The sequence below is a fragment of the Mytilus galloprovincialis genome, chromosome 12, assembly GCF_965363235.1.
Source record: "Mytilus galloprovincialis chromosome 12, xbMytGall1.hap1.1, whole genome shotgun sequence".
NCBI lineage: Eukaryota > Metazoa > Mollusca > Bivalvia > Mytilida > Mytilidae > Mytilus > Mytilus galloprovincialis.
The window spans coordinates 15,563,616-15,591,066 of record NC_134849.1 but is presented as its reverse complement, the minus strand read 5'-3'; the positions used below and the strand labels follow the sequence as shown (position 1 = coordinate 15,591,066).

At 30.8% G+C, this 27,451-nt stretch overlaps 1 protein-coding gene across 1 annotated transcript in view; it reads left to right on the top strand.

Annotated features, from left to right (window-relative positions):
- The window catches only part of LOC143054688 (uncharacterized), a 43,288-nt gene extending 16,149 nt beyond the window's left edge, over positions 1 to 27,139 (top strand). The window contains exon 10 of the mRNA XM_076227708.1: positions 26,147 to 27,139. Within this exon, the coding sequence (XP_076083823.1) occupies positions 26,147 to 26,609 (463 nt within the window). The 3' untranslated portion in view covers positions 26,610 to 27,139. The remainder of the gene's footprint in view (positions 1 to 26,146) is intronic.
- The last annotated feature ends 312 nt before the right edge of the window (positions 27,140 to 27,451 follow it).

Sequence of the window (27,451 nt, the reverse complement as noted above, 5' to 3'; positions counted from 1 at the left end):
CTGGCTCCTAAACACATATGTGTTCAGTGTAAACAGACATCATACTAAAATGATACATGTTTCAGTTTTTTCACTTTTCTGAGGTGAAAAGTCAGACGTCAAATTCATGTTCTAACTTCTGATATTCACATCATATCGCTTCTACTCAGAAAGAGTTATAGATATCGACAACAAAAATGACAACATTAGAGTCATTATATATAACGCGTCCATTCAAATGAAATGATTAGATTAAAGCTTCAAACATGCATGTTATCTCAATCAATCAACCAAGGTAAAAACACTCCTGTTTTATACAGAGTTTTTAGAAATTCCATTTCTATGAAATGAAATTTGACCCTGCTAGTTACGGTAAAATGTAATGTAAAATCTTCTAAAAAAAGAAATCATTCGATGCAAATGTCTGCTCAAATTCATGTAATATCTGAAATGGATCGGTACGTGTTTTGTGACGGTACTATAACAACAACATTATATACCCATATGGAGTTATTTTCTTTCAGAATGACAGGTCATTCTTTTTCAGAATCAACCTGGACGATACCATGTTTCAATAAAATATGCTCAAAGGCATAAAATAATGACCTGTGTGAGGTCATTATTTTCCTTGATAAAAATGCAATCTATAATTTACTTCAAAATTGTATTCGTCTGATAGTTTTTTGTTACGATTTGGAAATGTATGTTTTAAAGTTCAACCGATGATAGATGTAAAAGAAACCTTCATTGCCCGCATTTTGATTTTAGAAACAAATAATGTGAAGTTTTGTTAATTTATAGCTACAATAAAGAAACATAATCCTATATGTGTGATGAAATTTAATATAGACTTTCATAAATAAAAAGCCAGATTTAACATATTCGTGTGTTAGATTTTGAAAATCTTATTGAGTCACACTGAATAAGTTGATTGATTTTTGGTTGCTTGCTTAAAGGGGCAAATATTTCATGCAAGTTTAGGACGATCAACGCTGAAAAGGAAATCATACTGTGACCTACATGTATTTATATTCGTCTTCGTGTCAGTTCTTAACTTTTTTAAATTTATGTATACCTTTAACTCTATCAAAAGATCAACTAATAAGATAATCTTATATTCTATTGAATAACGTAACTCAGAAAAGGATCGGGTGCGGTGGGTATATAATTATATCCTGATTATCTGTTAATAAAATGTATTGCTTTTCAATATACAATCTTTCTGAATTTTCATTCGATTCAATTAAAATTGTAAAAAAATAACCACTTTTCCGGGATAGAAATGACATTACAAATAGAAAAAAAACATACCCCTCCCCCTTTTCAATAAACTAAGTGGTACAACAAATTACTAACAATGTGTATTGTATGTGTCATGCACCGTTATCGGATGGTAACAATACATTTGTGTCTTACAGCTACTGAACCACTCAAGTTTCCCGTTTTTCCGTTTTCGCTCCGTTTTTCATTCGTTCCGTTTGCGTGTTTCGTTCATTCCGTTTACGTGTCATTCATTCCATTCATTTCGTTCATTCCATTCCGTGTTCCATTCCGTGTTCCATTCCGTTTATACACGACATAGCATGATAACAAGCGTGTTGTTCGGTAAATTGTGAAGCTAATCATTTCGTTTTAGAACGTTTACAGCGTGTGTGAACGATTATATCATTCTAAAACGAAAGGTAATTGGGTTCGTTTCACAGATAAATTTCGTATTTTATAATCACATCATCACATCATCACATGTATTTTTCTTTATTAAAAAAAACCGACAATCACCACATGATGGTCACTGGATCAGGTCTGAATAGACCGTCTTTTTTAATTAAATGATGTGAAATTTTGTTAAAACTTTTTTGTTCGCAGTATAGTCATTAAAAACTTGTTGAGACATGGATATATTATATTTTACTTTCATGCTGAGATTAAAGGTTCATTATTTATTTTTTGTAAAAAGGATGTTTAAGAATATCCCTATATTAAAGTGTACTCTACACATGGCTTACTGGATATACCGAGTTGCAAATATCTACATGTAACTAATTTACAATAAAACGAATGTAGAAAATTGTAGTACGGTAGTTTGTAAATAGTCTTCTTTCTATTTTAAATGATTAAAAGTAAATGCTGAATAAAATGTATCTACGATTGCTTAAAACATAGGGACAATATTTCAGTAAGTCTGTGTTTCATTAAATTTGATTTAACAAGCTAGATTTATATTTTTTTTAATACAGCTACTGTAATCTTAGTATTATAGGAAAATATTTTTTTTATTTGCATATCATAAATACAATGAAATATCATGCATATGAAACATGTATATGCAGCCTTGTGTTTAAGTTTAGTGGACTATTGACAATAACATATTTTTGTAAAGCTAAAAAGACATTTCATTGCAACAGATGTGTATTAATTAAAGTGGTGACAACGTTTTCGAGGATTTCATACATTTTTTAATCAATCCAAATAACCAGCGGGCGTACTCTGCAGGACATCTTTTGAAAACGTGTCAGACATTTCACACTTAGCTTAGTTGTTTAACAGATAATTATTCTACTGCCAATCAATAAATGGAACTTTTATTTTTGTTATATTTAGCAAATGAGACTAATAAAGATATTTATATATTTACATTGATCTTGATTTTTTTTTGGTGTTTAAAATTTGTTCAGAAATATAATTCAGTATTTTTATTTCCTTTATTTGAAATGTTTACGCTTTCAGCTAATCTGACAATAACAGTGTAGTTATAACTTGATTAAGAGAATGATAAACGAAAAAAAAGGCACAGGAAAAAAGTCCCGGGAAAAAGGTCACAAAGTTCCTAGAAAATAAATCACCGGAAAAAAAGCCACAAGAATAAAAATCACAAGAAAATAATCACAGGGAGCTGACAATGCGGTATGGGCTTTTCTCACAGTCGAAGGCCGTACGGTGACCTTTATACATGTATATAAATTTGTTAAAATTTCTGTGTCATTTGATCTCTTGTGGAGAGTTATAGCATTGCAATCATACCACAGCTTCTTTTTTTATATATGTGTTGTGCAAAAAAAAACAACATTACAAGTTGTCGATTTATTCATTGACAGTTGCTTTTTCAGTTAGTGAAACCGTTAACAAAAACAGTCACGTACTTTGACGTTTAAAATTAATTTGAATAAGCATAGCATACTTATAGATGCATGTATGTAAGTTTGACACTAGTACTTTTGAGGCCCTTTATACCTTGTTGTTCGGTGTGAACCAAGGCTCCGTGTTGAAGGCCGTACTTTGACCTACAATGGTTTACTTTTTTTAAATTGTTATTTGGATGGAGAGTTGTCTCATTGGCACTCACACCACATCTTCCTATATATATCTAAGGGCTGTATAGCCAGTCACGGTCTTTGAAAACTTCGATCATCATCATCAATGGCTTTTTGTTGGGGGGGGGGGTTAAATTATAGATTATGATGATATTTCTAAAAACTTGTGATCTTTTTACAAATTTCCATAAACTAAAGAAATTCAGCCCTAAACGTTGCCGATGAGAGCATTTTAGAAAACCATACATAATATAGTGTAGATATTTCAGCTTTGTCTTAAAATTTGCAATAAGAAAGTACCTTCAAATATTGAATCAAAACTCTTTTGAAACAAAGAAATTTGTCCAGATATATACATGTTGTATAAAGAATATTTTTTTCCGTGTTCTATTCCGTTTATGCACGACATAGAATTTTCCTTTTCTAATCAATTGTACTCATGACTTAAAGTAATGTGAAATTTTACAACAAATCATCTACAAAATTGTGTTTTAGTGTCAGTAAGGACAAAAAGTCATATTTATTGTAAAGTGCAAAGTCCCAAAAATGTAGTTAGAGTGATGAATTTTCGTTAATTCATATGTATCACATTTTATAAGAAATATTAACATTAAACCGGGATAAAAAAAAATCTCAATTATACTAAGAAAAGAATATTCAATGAATGTTATACAATATGCTTCGTCGCAAATTCGTGTAAAACCTTAGACAAATAGTACAGTTGCATTTTATCGACTGGTCAGTGTTCGGAACTTATGATAACAAATAGTTATAGCGTATTAAGAACGAGAAAAAGAATAAAAAGCTATGTTTCGCAAGAAACAAATATCCACCAGAGACAAAATGACTTATAGATGTTAAACTGGTCCGCCGTTCCATCTATACACGTAGCTTTGCACTTCGAGGTGAACACAACAGGGGTCCAGTTTGTATAGATGTGAATTATTAAAGGTCACCGTCTCAAAATCCTATGCAAGTTTGAGTTTCAATCCCGCGATAATTACAAGGGTACATCAAAGTGACATATAATTAATATTCGTTAATTTTATATACTCAGAATGAATAGCTTGATGGTTTATACAGAGAATAACATAAATTTTAAATAAAAAAAAATATTTGGTATGATTGCAAACTAGACAACTATTAACCAGGGTAGATGACAGATGAAAGCAACCATAAGTAACCTATAGAAAATCCATACCAATTTGGTATGGCAAATATTTGGCAAATAGTAAGCTCTAAGAAGGTCCCGAAACGAAACAATTCAAACCAGGAAATAAGTAATCCTGTTGCTGTAAAGACTTTATAACAGTTGTGTTTATGAATGAAATGGTTAAAGAAAGCATCAATCTGTCGATTGCTTTCTTTTGCTTACTGCGCTACATCGATGAGTGTCAATTTCATTTTTCGCGAAAACAGAAATATTTTGTTAAAAAGAAAAAACAACCTAAACATCAGAGATACATTTAATTTCATTTCTGTTCCTGTATCAATTCGCAGTTTTTCTTAAATGTTTTTTTCTTATATGCGAAGGGATTCCGTGCCTTCAGTTAGGTTTAGTATCATATAACCGAACTTTTAATTATAATATAATATACTAGTAGGAACTAATAAATTATTCGGTCCAAGGCCTGATATTGATGAAAGGGAATTATCGACAACACAAAATGCAGGAAATAGTTGTGTACAAGAATTGAACCACGCTGAAGTACATCCATTATTCATAGTTCATTATCTATTAACTAATCAACTGGTCGCCTAGTTACAGTAACTGTAAGTAGAAAAGGGTATAAATTTGCATCTCCATGGATAGTAAGATTGTACAAGTAAAAAGTAAAACGCTGAGTAGTCCACATGCCTTAGGTGTTAATTGACTTCTTAATTTATGACTTAATAGTATTATATTATGTAAACGAATTGAGAATCTGATTTATTATTCCCGCAAAGTGGACAACCTTAGCGTGAATACAAGTACTTCTTCGTGACAATTACAGCTCATTTCTTTATTCATGCAGGGTAAGACTTTGGTAAGTTTGATTGCTTTGTTTGTATATTGACAATTGGAATTGGGATAACTTTCAATCAAATTTTAATATAACATATACTTGTTTTAATAATGCCTGTCTATATTGTTTGCAAAAGTCGATCTTTATAATAGTGCGTAAACTAACGTTAATACAAACAAAGCAAGCAAGCCAACTGCAGTTTTACTCTACAAGCATTAGGAAATTAGCTGTAATGGTACAATTAAAGCCAGGAGCATTTGAGATCGTAAATAAGTTACTTCAACCTAAAACACAGCCGTAGTCCGTTTTAAAATCGTTTAATGTGTCATTGTAAATAACGTTGTCTTGTCAATATAGTTTTTATTTCTTTTATTTAAATGATTCTCATATTGCTTGTTCATGTGAACTTAAACACTTAATCGGGAGAGTGTGTGTCCATGTCTGCATGGTCACTGCTTATCAATCGTAATCCTCAACAATTAAGTGAACTTTCGGGAATTATCGCGTGATTTAATAGCTCGGATTTTTAGATTAGATATGCGCCGAAAACTTGGGTGATCTCAAGTGTTCCGGAAGGGAAAGCATATCCTGTTCCACATGTGGCACCCGTTGTGTTCTCATATTACCCATAATACCAATTTGATTTGATAGCTTTGTTTTAATTTCTGTTTCAGACGCGAATTATTCAGTTTTTGGTTAAATGCACACCATTGATTTTTTTTTTACAAAACTGTTTTTGAGGAAAATAAAATTATTAACCCGTATGCATCAATTCTTAAAACATAGGAAACATATAGACAATAACTGTTTAGTGTCTTTAAATATCAGCTGTATGTGTACGAGGCTAAGACACCGGTGTAATGCGAGCTTTAGCGAGCTAATACTCCTGTTTCGAGCCGAGTACAAATACAGCTTAACATTTAATGACACTAAACAGTTATTGTCTTTATCCTGCGTTTAATTCTGTATTTTGGTCGTGTTTTGAAAGACACAAAACTTCTTTTTTTTTTTTTGCATTTATTTTCGATTTGAAATCCCTTGCGTCCCGCATAGTAATATTAAAATCACAAATTCAGCTGAAGACGGGTTGAAAAAAAAGAATCTCGAATGGTCAACAATAATACATCGCTTAAGGTAAATTATTGTTTATTTTAACATAACAACTAACTTCAGATCTAGATCTAGGTGAGGGCGTGCAAATATTATAATTTCACCGAGGGGAGCAAAACGAAACACACTGCAATATTTGTTTATGCCAAAAAAAAAAAAAAAAAAAAAAAAAAAAAAACGATACCTCCTGCTTTTAATTTAATCCTTTAAAAGTTACAACATTGTATAATAATGCAAGAATATAAGGATGTAGGAGTGTACAGTCCCTGTAACGTAAAAGTTAACACTTTAATCGTTCGGGAATCGTACGTACAGCGTTCGGTAATCGTTCGTATAGAGTTCGGTCATCGTTCGTACATCATTCGTATAGCGTCCGTACAACGTTCGGTCAGCGTTCGTTCATCGTTCGTTCATCGTATGGTAAATGTCCCCGTTGAGGGTTTTGTATAACGTATGCTTCATGGTATCGTTAATCGTTTTATTTGTCGTATGGTTTATGGTATCGTTTAGCGTTTAGCGTTTCGTTTATCGTATGGTATGTAATATCGTTTAGCGTTTCATCAATCGTATGGTATATCGTTTTGTTAAGCGTCTGATATACAAGTATGTTAGGGTTTTATTTCAGAAAGTTATTTCAATTATTATAGTTTTGAGTTAAAATGATTTAATATAAAAAGATGCGAGATAAAAAAAAAAAAACAAAAACAATTATTAATTTGGATTGGATTAAATCTCTAACTAATATCATTATGGAATATATATAAAACGAAGGGGAAACGTTTCCTCCCATCACATTTTGACATGAACAACAAGTGACCAAATACCGCGATATAAGTCTATATGTCTCTCTCTCTCCTCCGCCAAATATTTCTCTGATCCAAATATTTCCTTGACACAATAAATTATATATAATGTTATATAAATGAGGTTTTATATGAAGTAAACGTTTTATATCTAAATGTATTAGAAAAAAAGACAACACATCCATGGTATTTGTTCTCCTCAATGTCAGAGTCTACCGAAAACTGCCAGGGATATATAAAAATTCGTTGAAGATATTTATGGAACCAGCGTCGCTTGTGATTCCTGGTGTCGGTGTTAAAACTGGGTTTTATTTACTGTTAAAAATGCTTAAGTCCATGTATAAGTAAAATACATAATTAAAAAATAACTTATCTTATTTATATTTCTTTATCATAGAGGTAAGCTTCTGGCCAAGTTTCACTTATTCTGTCGCAAATCATTTACCTTAAATAACCAATCAATTGTATTCTAAAAGAAGTTGATTTGTTCTTTGTACGAATACATGAAATATTTGTCACTGGGCGTTATGTTTGCAATCGATGATCAAATACAAATCTACAGTATTTACATGAAAGAGACTAAATAATATATTTTTTTATTATTATTTTACACATATTTGAAGGATCGAAATAATCAGTTCTACAAATGGATGTTATTCAAAGACTTGAAATTTTACAATTATCACATGCATCTATGAAATTTTCTATCGACGCACCAAACTTTTCCCTTTCATCGTGTATAGTTCATTTTCCAATTCGCTTAAGGTTTCTAACGAGCTTCTTACTTGTTCATTACATTCTAAAATTGAAATCCTACACAAATTGCAAAAACTTTTATTCTCCGGCTAGATTGTGTAAAAGATGAATACTGTTTCGTTTGTGTACACACAATGTTTTGAAGGTCGATATCCAGTTTCGCTAAAAAAAAGAATTAATTTGCGCCACAACTTAATTACGCCCATTCTTTTTTTGCATCACTTTATTGTAAAAACTGCAGCATTCATTTGCGCCAATAAAACAATCCTTTAATTGCTAAAATATTATAGACTTGTTTTCAAATGTTTGTTCTTAGTGCACCGAGGAGGTCCTTTCCGGTATTTAAAGGTACAAGAAGAAATACCGCAAAGTGCCTCCTTAGGGCATGCACTTAGAACACAATAGTGCATTAAGGACCTAATGGAATGATAGAATTGACACAAAAAACATGGCATACAGAAGGAGACTTTCTTAAAGTACATGATTTCAAATTTTAGTAATTTTAGTAATTATAAAGTTATTTAACAGTTGAAATCAGTATTCTAATGTTACATGAAGGTGTAAATAAGTTAATCGTTTCGAGGTTTTTATAACACAATTAATAAAATAGAGAATGAAAATGGGGAATGTGTCAAATTCCATTCATTGGCGCAATTCATATTATAAAAAAAGAAGAGATGAGCGCGATTCAAACCTTTACAATATGACAAATTACACTTAAACGTTTTGACACACCAGTAAATTCTTCGTCCGGGGATATACACCTGACATTAATCTTCCGTCAGTAACTTTACAATACCCTGCCGTGTCATTTCCGTATATTGTGCATGTAGATAGCACGTGTGATACATGTATATACACCAGAAATACCCATTCAAATGATTTTTATTTTTAGAAGAACTCCATATCGGGTAACATTAAATATACATAAACATAAAATTACAATTGAAAAAAAAAATGGTAATAATAGGTTCAAATGTTTTTTTATTAAATGCTACTAGGTAAATATGTATATGTAAACTCATGTTATTATGTTATTTCATGTACCTTTTTTGTTTGGCTTCAAGTACTTTTTTTATCTTATTGACTTATTCGTAAATCGAAAAACGCACAAATCTGAATAGAATCATATGGCATTGAATGCTTTCTCTAACTCCAAACTAGTTATACATGTACATGAAGATGCCTCTTAAATTTTATTTTTCCCGTTGGGTTGCTTGTCCATTAATTGACGTTTACGATATATTCCTTTGTTCGGTAGTTGTAAAAAAAACGCTCATCTATCAATTTCACAAGAAATATAATACTCGTAAGTCATGAACATTGACACAAACATAAAATAAAATGAAACACTTTAAAACTGTTTAAATTATGCAGTGCATTTTGAAAATATAGTTTTGAAAAACCGGTTATTTTTGTTAAATACTTTTTCTGTCCCTTTTCTTAAAAATTAGGACACGTGTCACTGGTTAATATAGAACTAGTCAACCATGAATAATCCAAAGCAACAAATTTGTGATTGGTTTGTCACACTTGCTTATATTATCAATATTACGTATTGTTTTCGGCTGAGACTACTACATCTGTCTGTGCTATCGCTCTGTTAGGTTAATTATTTTAAGCATAACGTTTATAAATCGATCTCTGAAACAAATTATACATAAAAAAATTATATCATGAGAATTAAGTCAAAGTAAAGATTAAACTTATGCATGGCGGAAAAGAAATATATGAAAACGAATATCATAGTTCAATGTACATGCAGCCTTGCAAATGATATTTAAAAAAAATATATTTACTTTATAAAACTTAGGACTTTAATCTAAGTATTGTTGATGGGATGTTGAAGTTTTCAGAACATAGAAAATACACAAGAAAATCTATCAGTACACTATTCTTTCAAAATGTGTTTGGTGTCCATTTAACAATATATTGTTTAAGAGTTTAGTGTTTTCTTATTCATTCTGACATCTGTGTCCATGGATCTGAACAAGAAATTGCGAAGACGTTATGCTTATCTGTTTAATTACCTTTAATTTTAAAAATGATTTTTCAACAGAATATTATATATATAAAACTGTTTAATTTTTGTTTTTCTTTGCGAAAACAAAATGGCCCTAAAGCTAAATGTCATCGTCAGCATGTATAATGGAAGGCGATAAACACTTTAGAATATACACCACCTGCTGGATCTTTTTACCTGGGCAAATATCTTATTACGTGACAAGTATGAACGTAAAATTCTCGATATGGTATATTCAGGCGAATATACATGGTATCTCTGACTGCGGAATTTAAGATATTTTGATGTCATAATGTAACATGTAAATTTATTTGTGCTTGATGTAAAAAAAAACATGCATTTAGCCATTTTATTTTCAAAACTTCTTTAAAGAGAGTTGACTTTGAGCATGTTTATTTTCAAAACCAGGGACAAATTACTGATTTCTCAATTTTAGACCAATCTCATTATTTTCAGCAGTGGGCAACGTATTTGAAAAGAAATTGTATCTAATCACTTAATTAGTTATATTTCAAATATACAAAATGCGTTTCTGTTTCATATTTGCCTTTTGAGAATACTAATGCAGGAGTTCCACAAGGCTCTGTATTAGGTTCCCTACTATTCCTTATTCATGTATATGACATAGCTGGTCATTTATAAGTCTAACTCGATTGTGTGCTGATGAAACATCCCTTTCTTATTCAAGAACTAGTCCTAACACAATAGCGAATGTTTTAAATAGCGATTTAGAACAAATTTTAGCATGGTCTAAGGATTGGTTTATTGATTTTAATCGGAACAAGACAATTACTATGCTATTCTCCTGTAATTCTTCTCCAGATGATATTAAAATAAAAACTTCAAAATCAAGTAGTAGAATTGGGGTCCGTAGAAATACCGCAAAGGACCTCCTTAGTGCACTAAGAACCAAAATGTGCATTAAGGACCTGATGGAATGATACAACTGTCACAAGGGACATGGCATCAAGAAATAGACTTTGTAAAAGTTTCATAATTATATCTTTTTTTATTAGTTAGTTATTTAAGGTTTTCTCGACACGTGCCTCAATCAGTTGTTTATTCTGTATTTCTGTCTGTTATATTTTTTTTACTTCTAATGTAATGGCGTATTTTCAACTCATATATTTTTTTTATCCTTTTAATTTTAAAAAGACAAATAATTGTGAACTCTTCACGGAAAGGTGAGGATGATATTTGGTTGCTTAAGGTCCAGTGGCCAATATTTCATTCATTTTTCTGATGTCAACCAAACCTCATAGCAAGGATTTTAAAAGGATAGAATACTGGCAAATGCAAAAAGATTATTTTGACTATCTTTGCTGCCTTGGTCTCTATATGATGATTTATTATGTTTTAAGGGAGACTAAACTCATGTTCTACAAAAACAAATATATTCAGTTTTAATGAGGTTTTAGTCTAATCTAATTTCTGATGTGATTTACTGAGAATGTATCATTTCTGTTGACAATTAGAGGCAGCACCAAAACATGTTTATCTTTAACATGTTGTCAGGTTAAATACATATAGGGTTAAACATGTTTAAATTTAAACACTTTCCTTCACGTATTTAGGAGAGGAACATATTGAGGATAAGAACTTATTTACAAATGCATTACAAGTAAAAATATGTATAGCTTGATGTTTAGGCCCAAACACATTTTTAGAGTGTAAATATGACTTATTTATTTCCATCTACTTCATTTTAACTTTTGTGGAAAACCATACCACATCTCCTTTCGCTTATTTTTGTTGTATATATTCATATATTCATACACCACTTTCATTTATTTCCAAATCTTAAAATCATTTATTTCCACAGTTGTCCAGTTCTTAAGCGTCTCTTAAATTATTAATCATGGCAGAACGGGCTCTAGAGTCATATGATTAAGTTAACTAAATTATTAAGTTCTCCCACATTGTGCATTATATTTCTTACATCACTATGCTTATTACATTATAAATGAAAATGATATTCATCTTCAATTGTTAAAATAACGATGATTTTTTTTTTATTCAGTAATAAATTTATCGTTCATAGAAGACACTTATGATTTATATTCTCTTTTTAAAACATAAAATAGTATTTACCGCTTGAAGTTTTAAAATGTCTATAATACTTTTGTAATCGGGTTTTGAAGAACCCTACGGACGCCACATACTTTCATATGTCTTTCAAGGTATAATGAAAGTATGTATAGGAAATGAAAGCTCAGAAGCATTTTTTTTTCTCAATTTGTATCTCAAAATTGGCCTCTTTAAAAAAAAAAAAGAAGCTTACATATTCAGTTTCCTTAAAAACAAATTTCAACAAAGGCAAAGTAAACACAAAATTCAATTTTTAATTTTTCTTTCATCAACTTGAAATTATACCATGCTAAACCGTTAGGTGCATTCAACAACAACCATAAATTAATCAATAAGTAACGATCGAAAGACAATTTTTTATTGGATAAGGTTGATTGAACATGATGATTGGTGGGTGGCAAGACAATTGTTTATTGGATAAGGTTTATTGAACATGATGATTGCCGAGTGGCACGCGCCGATTAAAAAGCATTTTACTTCAAAATTACAATATCTTTTGATACCAAACTTTATAAATATGAGTTATATACTCATATCCTTTTATATCCATGTTCTTTGGGGTCTCAAAATATCGTTTTAATGTCCTTAGTGCAAAAGCTTTCTTCTTAGTGCACTAAGAAGTCATTTGCGGTATTTCTACACACCGGTAGAATTGTGGTCCGTGTAACACTTATCAATTCAAAGTTTTAAAAAGTTTTGAAAATTTAAATTTTTGGAATTTTGATCAAAGTTTTAAAATATAAAAATTTCAAATTGTGTAAAAGTTTTAAAATTTTGAAATTTTAACCAAATTATTAAAATATTAAAATTCTAAATATCGTTTATAAATTTGATAGTTTAGGAATTTGATCAAACTTTTAAAATATTAAACCTAACGTGCAATTTTGATTATTTCACTTTTTGAAAGTTTGACTTTTTAAATTTTTGATTAAAATATCAAAAATAGTAAAAGGGGCGAAAAGAGGGGTACCTGTAAACACTGATGTAAACACGGCTCTGCTAACAATCATTCTTAGTTATAAATAAATATCACGAAATATATCAAATCATTTTTAATTACAAAATAAATTATGGAAAGAAGAAGCCTTTTTTATATATAAAACATATTAGACATCACATGGGATAACAGTATCCTGAAATTTTAAGGTTGTGCATCTATCAAAAAAAATTTGTTAAACCTATTTAAACCTGAATTAAATAAGTTGATTTAAATCTCTCATATAAAGTTAGCGTTTGAGATAAATAATTCAGAGCTATTTGGTGTTCCCAGTGCCCAACATTTAGAAGTAACAGTGAAAACTAACTAACTCGCAGTAAACCAAATAGTATTATTCGCCTTTTTGACGTTCCTGGTGAAGGTAGATCCAAAAAAAGCGCATCGGTCGCATGCAACTTTAAACGTTTTGTTTTCTTTTTTATCTATTGCATGACGATAATAAATTGCCTTTTATGATTATTTCAGTTCCAAGAAATAACACGGACGGAATACTTAATGTATAGCGTCGTAATGAACGCTTCAGCTGGCCCCTAGACAAAAAAGTGTACTGGTTCAGTGATTATAGACGTCATACTAAACTTCGAAATATAACAATGAACTAAAATTAAAAGCATACAGTTACAAGACTTAAAAGGACAGAGGCTCCTGAATTGGGACAGGCGCACAAATTCGACGGGGTTAAACATGTTTCGTGATATCACAACCCTCCTCTATACCTCTAGCCAATAAAGAATAAAAAACACACAGTAATTCGAACAGTAAAAACGCACTTTGAAAGATATACAAGTCCTGTGTCAGAATAGGAGACAATCGAAACTTATCAAAATGACAATGATAATAAATTAACAAAGGACTACTATATACAAAGCTAACAGTTACTGCCATCCGCCAGCTCCAGACCTCAATTCATGAAACTGATTGAAAGGTTATGTCTTCATTATGCACACTCTCTCCCTGTTGTATTTATTGCAAAATTGTTTCGGAACATACATGAAATATGCGTCACTGGCAAAAAAATTTCGATAATTTAAAATAGGTTGTTTACGTACAAATTACGAAGAAACTTAGGATTTAACTCCCTCGGACAAAGTAGCCCTTATAGATGGATTTTGATATGTTTTAACTTCACTTTGGCCAAACACCTCCTCAATTTTTTTCGGTTCTTATTTTTCTTGACTTTCAAATTTCAGTTTTCAACGTTCCGTAGTTGAATTCTTTACTTAAAATTCAGCGTTTTACATTGTACTGGTTTTTCGAGAGCAATGGTGTATGGCCAAATATGGAAAACTCCATCATGCAGCTGACACCGTGGCTTCTCTTTACACGCCCCATATTGGCTGGATGTACCTGTGTTCTTTTAGTTTGCTAAAAGTCGATTGTCGCACGATAACTTAAAAATGTTCAAATAACAAAACGCAAATACGGAACAATAATATCCCTTTATACAAAAAAATCCCTTTCCTTTTATTTACTATTTAAAAACAGTGGTTGATCTAGGATCCATAATGGAGCTACATGTACGTATATGATAACCAGTCCAAACGTTGTCTAGAAGGGAGCAACCATTCAACTTTAAAAGTAGGGTGTTGTTGTTTTGTCGAAGCGCTAACAATTTTATTAAGTATATCGCTGATATAAACTTTAATTTGAAAAGAATTTTCAATTGTCAAAATGCCGACACCTACAAATAGATAGATGGGCGCTTAATGTAGTACAGCGGCAACTATTACATACATATGAATGCTGAAAATAATGTTTATGGTATACGTTTAAATATGATATGAATGGTTTCAACTTTTACAAAACCAGAGCTATAAGTTTGATATAAACGTGTAATTTATTTGGCCTTTTTAGTTTTATTTGACTTTATTTGCCTTTTTAACTTGATTTGAATCGAGCGTCACTGATAGGTATTTTGTAAACGAAACGCGCGTCTGGCGCAAAAAAACCGGCAAAATTTATATCCCGGTATCCATCTCTGATGAGTTTATGTAGATACCTTGTAACAGTATCTCGGCTCCAATCTACTAATATTTGGTCTTAGTACTCTTAATTTCAACGTAAATAAGATATAAATATATCAAAAACCTCCCACATTGTAGACTAGCACAACCTTAATTGGGACACCATGCATTCAGTTTTCCTACCGTACCAAAAAAAAATAAAAATATTAACTAAAATCATTGATACAAGGCAATATTATTATGATCGTCATACAACCGATAAAAATGAAAACATAACGTTAAAAGTTACGACCGGAGCGCTTTTCTGCATCGACCTTCTTAGGGAACGCTCAAAGCTGAATATTAAGGGCCAACAACTTACAAAGAACTGTTACAGATTAAATGATATATTCTTTAGCAAACAAGATTTCAGAAAGTAAGAAGTTGTAGAGCAAAACAGAAAAAAAAATGAAATCAAAAGAGATAATACACCGTGTATTGAGCCTTTCTATTGCTTTTAAAGAGTTCAGTAGAAAATATATATACATGCTCAACTTAAACATACTATTTGACCTACTGCGAGTTGTTCAGTTTTTACTGTTACTTCTGTTTCTCCTAAAATATGGATGCTAGAAAAACCAGCAGGTAAAATGGGCAATATCAGATCCGTACGTCTTGTTTTGAAATGAATTCTCTTCTTTTGAGAAATATTTATTTTGTCATCCATTTTTTCACCGCTTACAACTGTCTGTCTGTGGTTTTATTTCATACATTAACTTTTAAGTATCAGTATGTTTTCAATTCATATTGTTTCGTTTCGTTCCGCTTTTATTTCGTTTCGCTTTTTACCCCTCTTGTTGCCCCTTTTCTATTTTTGATATTTTAATCAAATATTTAAAAAATCAAACTTTAAAAAAGTGAAATAATCAAAATTGCACGCAAGGTTTAATATTTTAGAAGTTTGATCAAAATCCTAAACTATCAAATTTAAAAACAATATTCAGAATTTTAATATTTTAATAATTTGGTTAAAATTTCAAAATTTCAAATCTTTGACACAATTTGAAATTTTGATATTTTAAAACTTTGATCAAAATTTCAAAAATCCAAAATTTCAAAACTTTTTAAAACTTTGAATTGATAAGTGTTACACGGACCAATTGTCTCCTGTCATAAACATTTAAGTATTACTTTTGATTCCAATGGTAAAGTCTATACAATATAGAAAACGTTTTAAAGTGTGCAAGCACAAGATTAAATTTCTAAAAAAATTGAAATATGTATTGACTAGGAATTATCTTATTCGCATACACTTATAAGATCAATTATCATGCCAAGAAATTGCCTCCGTTGAAATTCTGCAAATATCCCATAGAGCAAATTACATGGATGATTAATATTGACCATTTGGTATATGGTCGTGTTCTTAGCGAGACGTACATAAAGGTCATAAATTAATTTGTTGAATGAAATTAAATCTGTATCTACTAATGGGTGCCGTAGGAGGTCCACCGGAATTTTTAGCTAGGATTTCTTGGCATGGTAATATGCACGTGAGTTATGGAATGACTGTACTAAACAAGATTCCAACAATCTGGAACATGTCGTTCAGTTGGAAGCAGGAAGATTAGTAACTGGGTTGCCTGTGTTTGCTAGTCCGGAAGTTATATATATAATCAGTGGTACAGGCAGACATTTGCTAGTGGACAAAGAAAATCCAAAAAAAAGCTCAATATGTTCTATTCTTCACATAAAGTGGGACTGCCTCTACGATTTAATGCCATTTTTTCAGTTAAAGATAGAATATCAGAAAATCCTTTTTTTTCATATACTTCTATCGAATGAAATAGCCTAAACCCTGACATATGTACGTTCAGAAATATAAATATATTTATCTAACTTTACACCGACACAATTGCACGTCAATCTTTATTATTAAGCACAGTTGATTGGATTAAAGTGATGGATTTCCACGCCTATATTAAAAATGAGATCCTATGAACAGACTTCAGATAACTCCCAGTATTCGAATTTGATAAAAAAAAATATATTTATATCTTGTACTGTTTCAATATTAAAAGTGTTGGGTAACGTAGTTGAATTTTAGATTAAATTTGGGAAGTCGTGTTTACATGTATCCCCATTTGTTAGGTTATTCAACATGATGAATAAAAAATTATCAGCTGATTTTAAGAGTTGCAAATATCAACAAATTAAATTTATGATACAGAATTACTTTTTTATTTGTGTTCCTCAACAGTGTTTGCTAAATTTGTTTTCCTCGAATCCCGAAAAGTGAAGAGTTTTTCATACGTGTAAATCCAGAATTTACACAAACGACGTTCATGAATGGTCTGTTCAACAGTTTAGTTTCACTTTTCAAAATATTTCAGACACGTAAATAATATAGGTTATTAGTGCTAGCTTTACAAAGAAAATATCCACTGACATGCATAATATCTAATGCCATGGGTCACGCATGGACTGTCTTATTTTATAGGGATGCCCATGTGGCACATCAAAGTAAAGATTGATTTAACCATTGTACTTTAGAATGCAACAAATCTTAAATTCACTTGAATACATTAACCTGTTATCGTGTCGACTTTACAGCTAATTTCCTAATGCTTGTAGAGTAAAACTTTGGTAGGCTTGCTTGCTCTGTTTGTATAAACATGAATTCAAGCTTTGTAAATAACATTGAGATCTTCAAACAATATGATTGGAAATTATCCAAATAACAATTATAAATGATACAAACTAAGCAATCAAGCTAACCAAAGTCTCGCTTTACATGCATTAGGAAATCAGCTGTAAAGCCAACATAATGATAGCCGCTATATCCTGAGAAGAGACCACGATGAAATTTGAAAGTTAAACAAATCTTAGTTTTCACGGAAACGAATATTTTGTTAAAACGTTGTAGTGATCAGATCGTCAATGACGTAATTTAAAAAATAAGAAGACAAGGTCGGAAATAGTTCTAGAGGTCTAATAGCAAGAAAGTCTCCTCACTCAGCTTGTGGTTATGTGTTGGTGGTGGATAGAGTCACACCGACTTACAACTGACTATTTCTCTGCGGTTACAATTAAAGATCGTTGTCGAAATCAACACTAGGGAGATACCATTAAATTTTTACAGGGTAGGGGTGTGGGAGTTGTGGCCAGGATGAAAAATATTGTCCTGCATTTTTCTTTCAATGTAATCTCAATGTAAATGTAGTCCTGGTTTTTTTTTATTTTACACTCTATTCTGTCCTGCCTTTCTTAGTTATTAATGTATCCTGACGTGTTTTTCATAAGTTCATCATGACTTTTCTTTTTGGCAAGATGGCCATACTGCCTTTTTTCTCTTAACTTCTGTCATGCCTTTTTTTCTTTTCAATTTTCACACGTCAGACAAACTTCTTCGTGCATGTGACTTCATGTATATATATATATATATATATATATATATATATATATATATATATATATATATATATATATATATATATATCAAAAGGGATAAGAAATGTCTTAATTGCTAAGTTCTACATTGCATTTAAAACATTCATTGAAAGAACATTGTATAATTAGAAATCATTGTCCGCTGTTGGAAGTTCAGTTTCGCCATTTTTCGTGCTTGTCATAAGACGAAAATTCCGGGGTTTCGATTGTTAAACTCGTTAAATCAAATAACGAACATATTCCATCTCAACTTGAGAAAGAGTGGCTCATTTACATTAATTTTATCAATGATTATCGTTTTTGAGCTGTTGTACTTTCAATGCTATTTATAAACGCAGAGTAAAATTTTAAATGTTTGGTATACACATTTTTAATTAATCATCTTTAAAAATATTCAGAGGACAATGGGACATATCGAAGAATCTTTGAGTTCTGACGAAAATTATAGTGTTTTTCTATCTTTCCACAAAGTATATAAAAGTACCAAGCGTTTTTCTCAACTTTGACAACCTTATTCTGTAACAGATCTTGGCAGTATTTTCCAACGGCAATTTTCAAAGTGATAAGACAATTCCAGTGCACCGTTACGATTCAAATATGATGTAATGGTATAGAAAAACTTGCAACTAATATGTTGTTATTGTCAAGGAGACAATATGATGTATAAAATTCAAACAAAATCAAATGACGATTTTGATACAAATATACATAATGGTCTGAAATTAATAATATAACAAATATAGCCTTTGTATGAGGTCAATACAGGAATTAAAATTCGGAATTCCTACTTCCCAACTCTTCACTCTAGTTCAGTTTTATATATTACTCTTATACGTTTTGTTTTTGAAACAAGGCTATATTTTGTCCAAAGACAAGCACAATAACTCCAAAGCGAATTGCGAGAAGTGGTTTCGTATTTCGTTCTGGTTAAAGAAAAAAAATACTGATAGTTTATGTAAAATAACGACTTTCGTACGGTGTCTGGCGTACTAAATTATAATCCTGGTACCTTTTGATAACTACTATGTAGCTTTCTTTCTGGCAAACACGGTTTTATAAATGCTCACAGGCACCGATCATCGAAAAACAATCGATCTGTTTAAAATAAGAAATGAAAATAATTGTTGTTTTTTTATGGCAAATAAGAAAAATGATCGTTTGATTTAAAATTATTTAAAATTATTTAGAATAGATTGAAATAGATGGAAATAACGTATATTAATGTGAAAAGACTAGACTTCAATTTTTGCCGTAGGGATGTGACTGAGTGGTTTTGTTAACAATTATTTCCCTAGTGCAAATCTGCAATAATTATTGTATCATCATGTTGTATGATTTTCACATTATAGCAAAACTAAGAACATAACGGATGAATTTATAGTTAGCTGTTTAATGTCCAGTGACAACTATTAGATGTATCATTAGAAGGACATTTACAATGATAATATAATAAAATTAGATGTATGTTTCATTATAATACGTTATTCTGATTGGCTACACTGCAATATTGCCTTATTCCTTAATCAATTTCATTACACAATAAAATCTACCATTCATGATGACACGAGGTCCCACAATATAGTGCAGAGGTAAATAAAAACTTGGTAGAAATCGTGTTTTCATGATCCTAGCTAAAAAATGTATTTATAAGTATTGAATGCTTCTTTTTGTAACTTCATAGGGTTGTATAAGCGTTGACCGTGCGCAATTTTTTAGAATGAAGCGCTTCCGCGCTTCATACAAAATGTACTTCGGTCAACGCTTTTACACCCCAATGAAGTTACAAAGAGAAGCATTCAATAAATAAATATATACAAGTACATCCTGTGTTAAGCAAACATGTGTATCACGGCACAAGAGATCACCTATAGACCGTGTATATCATATGTATATTTAGGGTGGGTTGCTCCGAATAAAAGAGATATAGATACAGGAAAATAAAGAAAAAAAATAAAAATTTAGAATAGTGTATAACGGGTAAAATAAAGATCAGAGGAAAATGGTATAAGAAAATTAAAGAATGGAGGGAGTGGTCTAGTTTTTTTGCCGGACAAATGTTGATGATTATTTAAAGTCAAGTGCACTTATAGGATAAATAATACACAATCGTTTGTACATTGGTAGGGATTTATGTTTAGAGTTGATGAGGCACATATGAGAAATTGTTTTTATTTGAAATTTTTCGAATAATTGTTTTTTTTCTCGTCTGATTTTAAAATGAATAAAAATATCTTTAATCTAAAAACATATGGTTTAACATCGACATATAGATAAAACTGCTATTCAGTCGATTTTAAAATACATGCTAAAAAAGAGAATACATAAAAATACTTAACAAATTTATTTCAGTGTTTATTTTTCAAACTTTTTATGTAAATAATGTTAGATCAAGATCGAGTCAGATTAAATTATTATCTATTAAATTATAAATTAAAAACTAAAACATGTATCCAATCTAAATTTTACACATATTATCATGATTATCACCTATATCAAGAGATTAAACAGAACACAATTTTTGTTTTATATTTAAAAAAACATGTACGCTAAACTATGCACGCCAAGAAACGATGTACGCTTACACGATACGATATACGCTAAACGAAACGATGTACGCTAAACGATACGGTATACGCTAAATGAAACGATGTACGCAAAATCATACGTTGTACGATAGAAGGGCGCTTATGTTATCGTTTATGGTATGGTTTATGGTACATGGTTTCGTTCGTACATCATTCGTTCAGCGTCCGTACAACGTTCGGTCAGCGTTTCGTTTGCATTCGTACATCGTTCGGGAAGCGTACGTACATCGTTCGGGCATCGTCCGTACATGGTTCGGGCATCGTTCGTATTGTTAACTTTTACGTTACACGGACTGTACCCTCTTTCAATGTATTTTGTCCTTCTTTATATACTACGTTACAGTAAAGGATTTTTTTTTCTTATCGTAGGCAAATATTATTCTCTCAAAATGTATGCCCTCAAAATATTTCTTTATTGTTTAGTAGCTGTCAAAATTCTTCTTCTATTTTGATGAACACATTTTAGTATTGTATTATTTCGTTATAACTACTTTTTCGTCCGGAATATAAGTGAAATACTTGCCACTGTACGTTAAGAAAACGTAACAAAATAAGCTAAAAATCAATTCACAAAGCTATCATACATTATAAAATAAAAAGAATATAATTATGCTAATTTGTTGCTATTATAAGTATTTTTTGGAAGTTATATGTTTTAATATCAATTTTGAATAAGTACCTGTGTGTCGTAAGTATAACGGTGTCGTTCAATTTTTATTCAGTAGGGGTTACGGGGTTAGGACCAACTTTTTTTTTTACGATCAATGCCTTTGAATGTGGTAATATGATTGGAACTTCAATTTATCCTGAGTTGGAACCCACTTTTTAAAAAAATGCTGGATCCGCCCATGAATATTTCCTAATTTCATCATAGATACTTGTATTTAATAAGACTATCCTTGAACTATCCTGGATTTCCAACTTAACATGACGTAAAATTGAGAATGGAAATGAGGAATGTGTCAAAGAGACAACAACCCGACTAAAGAGTCGAAAACAGCCGAAAGCCACCAATGGGTCTTCAACACATAGAGAAAATCACCCGGAGACGTGCTTAAGTTTGGCTCTAAACAAAAATATGTACTAGTTCAGTGACCTCGGACATCAAGCTTAATCCGGAAATTATAAATAAACATTTAATTAATAAGTTCGCTACATGTATAACAATTTTGCCAACGATTAAATCTATCTGAAACAAGTGTACAATGTACGACAATTAGCAATTTTCTGATTTATTACTAAACAAAATCGTAAATCAGCGATGATAAACGTGATTAAAACGTTACATTATCACGATTTTATTTTGACTGTTCAAACAACAGAAAAGTTCCCGATTGTGAAATAGATAACGACTTGTTATTTTTCAACCCAGATGTGAAACTTCAAAGAGTGAAGGTGTGATAGACGGGTGCTAAAAATCAACATGTATGGACGAGTAATAAAAAGGTGTTACATGTATGAAGTTATTCTGGAAACTGTTATCAATTAGCGAGATTCCGATCAAAGCTTTGTATTTGCAATCTTCGAAGAACGCATAAAAAAAAGGCAAAAATAAAGAGTGATATTATAAATGTAAAAGTTCAAAAAGTTTATTTTAACATATTTCTATTTCCAAGCCAATGGTCACTTACTCACATTTAACATAAAAACAAATATGTTTTAAATATTTCTTAACAATATACTGTTTTTAATATTTGGTCTTTATTCTACTTTTCAAGACATTTCCAATATTTGCCTATATAATTATATATATATTTTTTTTAGATATTCAAGGCAGTTTTATTTCTTTTTCAATAACTTTTAGAATGATTCCCTTCTCTTATTGCTAGTTAATTTTCTGTATTTTATAAACGTCTTTTTTTATGTGCGTTAGATATATTTTCTAATTAAATCAACCGTTTAATTGTGTTGAGTCATTTAGGTAAACAGAAAACACAATATAATAAATGATTATTTTCTTCACTGAATATTCTTGCTACATTATGTAAGTATATTTGTTAGCGTAATTTGTCCTTAACATTCATGATATATGTGCCACTGGACTTCAACAAACGAACAACCAATCATTACTAGCTAGTGTTTGCACTTGAATAAAAAATAAAAACAAATACACTGTACATGCATATGATAGCGGACTATGCATGCACTTACAGATAAATTGACTGACTTTGAAAGTACTAGTTTATTTTGAAAAACGATAAATATACGGATCATACGCTAATGTAAAAGACGGGAAATGATTACACAAAAGTCATCGAAAAAAATGTTTTCCCTCCGTGAAACGAAATAAGAATATTTTTTATCTATTTTTTGGAAAAACTTAATGGGCGTTAGTTTTAAAATAATTTACAAACACGAATAGGGTCGTTCATTTCTTTAATAAAGAAAACTATGCAAAAAAAAGTAATTTGACGTGGATAACGAAAAAGATTGACACACACACCTGTTTTGAAAGCATAATATAATATATTCTATTTATTTTAACCAGGGATAGCGACTGCCACTAAATTATGTTTCTAAGATACTCCTTAAATGTTTACGTCTTTTACGATGTACATCTCACTAACTTATATGAAAATAAGTAGAAAAAAATGGCAACTTTAATAATAAATATGAATAATAAAATAAAGAATGTTTCCATCCTATTTTTTTAAGAAGAGAAGGTATTTTGATATTTAAATTGATCTTGTTTGCCTTTCATAATTTAAATTTTTATTTTTTTATTTTACTATCTATCTATTCATTTCAGAGCTATCATTTTTATTTTAAATAGCAATATCGAAGTACTGTAATGAATTATATTCATAAATAAACAATGAGTAGTACACTATACCGATTAACTTTGGTATATTTATTCGTTTCATTTGGAAATTTGAAAACTAGCATCATCGCCAAACAACCAATCAGGTGAAATAGTATCGTTTCTGAACGAAACAATGTTTGTTTACACGGAATATATTGATCGTTTCGTTCGTTTCGTTCACACACGACTTTGAGCGGAAAAACACGAGTTGACTTTAATAAACGAAATGAGTGGAGTTACACGATTCTGACTGATTTAACTCGTTCGTTCTCATTTCATTCCATTCGCGTGTTCGTTCCGTGTTCGTTCCGTGTAAGAGGGAACGTTGAGTGGTTTAGTAGCTGTACTTCATGCAGTTACAGTAATATTTTTATTGTGTATGGATATTATTTTTTAAAAGGTTTATATATATAGATTCATTAGTGAGTTTTATTTCATATTCTAAATGAGCCGTAGGGCGCATTAAAACCTGAACGCATTAGAAAGGAATATCCCACTTGAGTGTTGTCGGTTAAACAGTATACTAAATTTTGCAAATTTTTATAAAAAATAATATGTGTTTGACGGTATATAAGTCAGATAATGCATATTATAAGGTTTTCTCCCGTTAGCATAAATGATACACTTGCGGTTCACTTTATCATCTGACATAGATTGAGAAACTAAAATTCGATGACATAGTAATCGTTTCGTCGTAAATGGTAGTCAAATCCTACTATCAAATGTCTGAACATGCATACAGATACAAATATGTGCTTCCGTAAATATGTGTACGAAACAAATATTCATGATTCGAAATTAATTATATAAAAAATACAATAGTTATTGTGTTATCCTTAACAATACACGTGTGTCAGTTAAACAGTCTACCCAGAACAGGTATCAATAATAACATATATATTCCAGCGACACGTGATTCAACAAACACAACTGCACATACACAACAGATAGAAAAAAAATGAAATTTGATTTTTAATAGAAAATGCTGAAAGTTCGAAGAGGGAAGATGTGATGACGGGTCCGTTAAGATGAGCTGGATAGAAACTTATACAACCACGTTCGGTTAAAATACTAACGTTAAATACAATGACTCGCTTAGAGAAAATGCCATGTAAACTTTTTATCAATCACTCAGCCAACCATTCAACTTAATACTCCACCAACCAACCCATGTTTTGGTATCCTGTGTTTAATATATGTTAAAAGATCTCATTTTGTTGGCTCGTTCCGAGAGACCTTATTTTTGCATTTTATTAGTCTATAAGTCATCCAATGAATCAATCAACGTGATCAATCAATCAATCACATAATTAATTATTTATTTAATTATGTTTCACAGGAAAGAGGTGGTTTATAATTGTTTTTTTGGTTTTTTTTTGTCCGCCAAATTTTGATTTGCAATATTTCGCATCTTGTATCATACAGTTTTTGCACGTTTAAATTTACCCTGGTGAAGCCAAAAAAGTCTTTGTTAGCGTTATTTACCCATTCACTGTTTATCTTGTGTGTGCCTCTCCTTTGCAGGAAATAAGATATATCAACAATGACATCTCATATGAGTTAGTTTCCTGAAATATTTTAATATACTGTTAAATGATTTATTCTTCAATTTTGAAGTCATAGGGTCTATTGCAATATTGTTGCTGGCATATGACCTTAAAAAATGGTAACTACAAAATAAAGGAGTGACATGGATTAACCGGACATAGATAATTTATCTTTTTTCTTACTTAAAAGTACATTTAAACCATATTTAATTTTGTTAGGCATATATTAACCTATCATTTGATACTGGATGTAACCATTGATAAAACAGAAGCAGTTAATTATCCCCGACATTAAAGCCAAAGCATCTAGAAACCATATATTACTTGTAGTCAGTGTATTCATCATATGACACAAGAAGGGTCATTTGTAACACCTGAAGTTGCAGATTATCTTTTTTGTTTTTGTCAAAACATTTAAAACTCATATATTATGGAATCTGTGTTAAAAGAAAGCTATCATGTCAGTGAAAGGGACATTTTCTAAACCGGAAGGAGAGAAATCACCTATCTTATTTTAGACAGAATTATTTAAGAACACATATATTTTGTCAATCAGGATGCAGATACCTATTATTGGGCGCCACTAGTTACTTTAAGCTTCATACCAATACCTTATATAATTGATGTTGAACGACCTTTTTGTTTTTAATTGATATAAACATTTGTTATTTCTTCTCACTCTTATTTTGGAAATGTATTTAATTTTAAATGTTATTTAATGCTTTAATTTTTGTTTTACCTTCAGATCAAAGGGAATATTTAAAGAATCAGATAAACATGAGAATAGAGAAACAAGTCAATTGCACTCTTCAAAGACAATAAACCAAGATTCAACTATAAAAAGAAATAAAAAGTTAAATGACCTCTGTGAATCGTGCGCATCAGGATATTCTGTTGCTAACTACTTGGATAAACCGGAAAATATAAACGAAATATATACTGACGCAGCCGATGGAGAATATGATATTTTACATAATAAACAAAATAGAAGAATATGTCCGAAAGAAAATGTGTACCATAGTCATGGTGCATATCGAAGTGAAGAAGGCCCTACATACGACAGCGCATCTTATGTGACAGGAAATAGCAATGATGGAAACGAATTATATGACACGTCTTTTTCAGTGGTTGAAGGAAATTATTCATATATGTCATATAAAAATCGTGACAACGAAATGTTTAGTGACGTATACGACAAATCAACTTAGCAAATGTAAATACTATCTAATTTTTGTGGACACAACTTCAAACTGTCAAGTCGTTTGCGCACATCGAGTGTATTTGCAAGATATTCAAGTATTGGTGAAGGAAAGACAACAAGTTATATTTTCTATTTTCACGTGTTTCGTTTACATTATATTTGTTAATAGTAAAACCTGCAAATCACTTAAAAAATTTATAGCCACAAATTCCCTTATAAATCTGGCAATTGGCATTCATGCACTCGGATAGAATAACCTCTGTGTTTTGCCAAAAACAGATGTATGGCTCTATAAAAAAAGGCTCGGACAACTTAAAACTGAACAACACGAATCCAATGGAAAGGTAGGCTCAATCAGATGACTAGGAATATCATGTTGCAGCTTCATTCGCGGAAACTCTTTTTTTATGATTGATGTCAACATATTTGTATAGCTTGACTGAAGTCTATATCGACTTGCACATAAACAATCACCCATAACTTTGAACAATACTGTGGTTGTTTTAAGAGATTTTTCGTTGACTCTGTCACTGCTCATTGGTGTTAATTTATTGAGTTTTCAAACATTTATTTTGTAGAAATAATAATCTGCACTCAACTTTTTATTTATTAAAGCCATACAATTTCATACATTATCATTTTTGATTATTCGTAACACAGGTTTTCGGGAAATCGGAATTAAAAACGGATTATATATTAAATGAATTCTGTAAAGGTACGTTTAAAATTCTTTTGTAATCGATATACTTACAAAGAGTTATTTGTTTTTTTTTCAATACTTCTGTAAAAAAAAATCATTCCGTTTTTTACTTCATCATAAAAAGCAAGGATTACTGTTATTAAAATCAC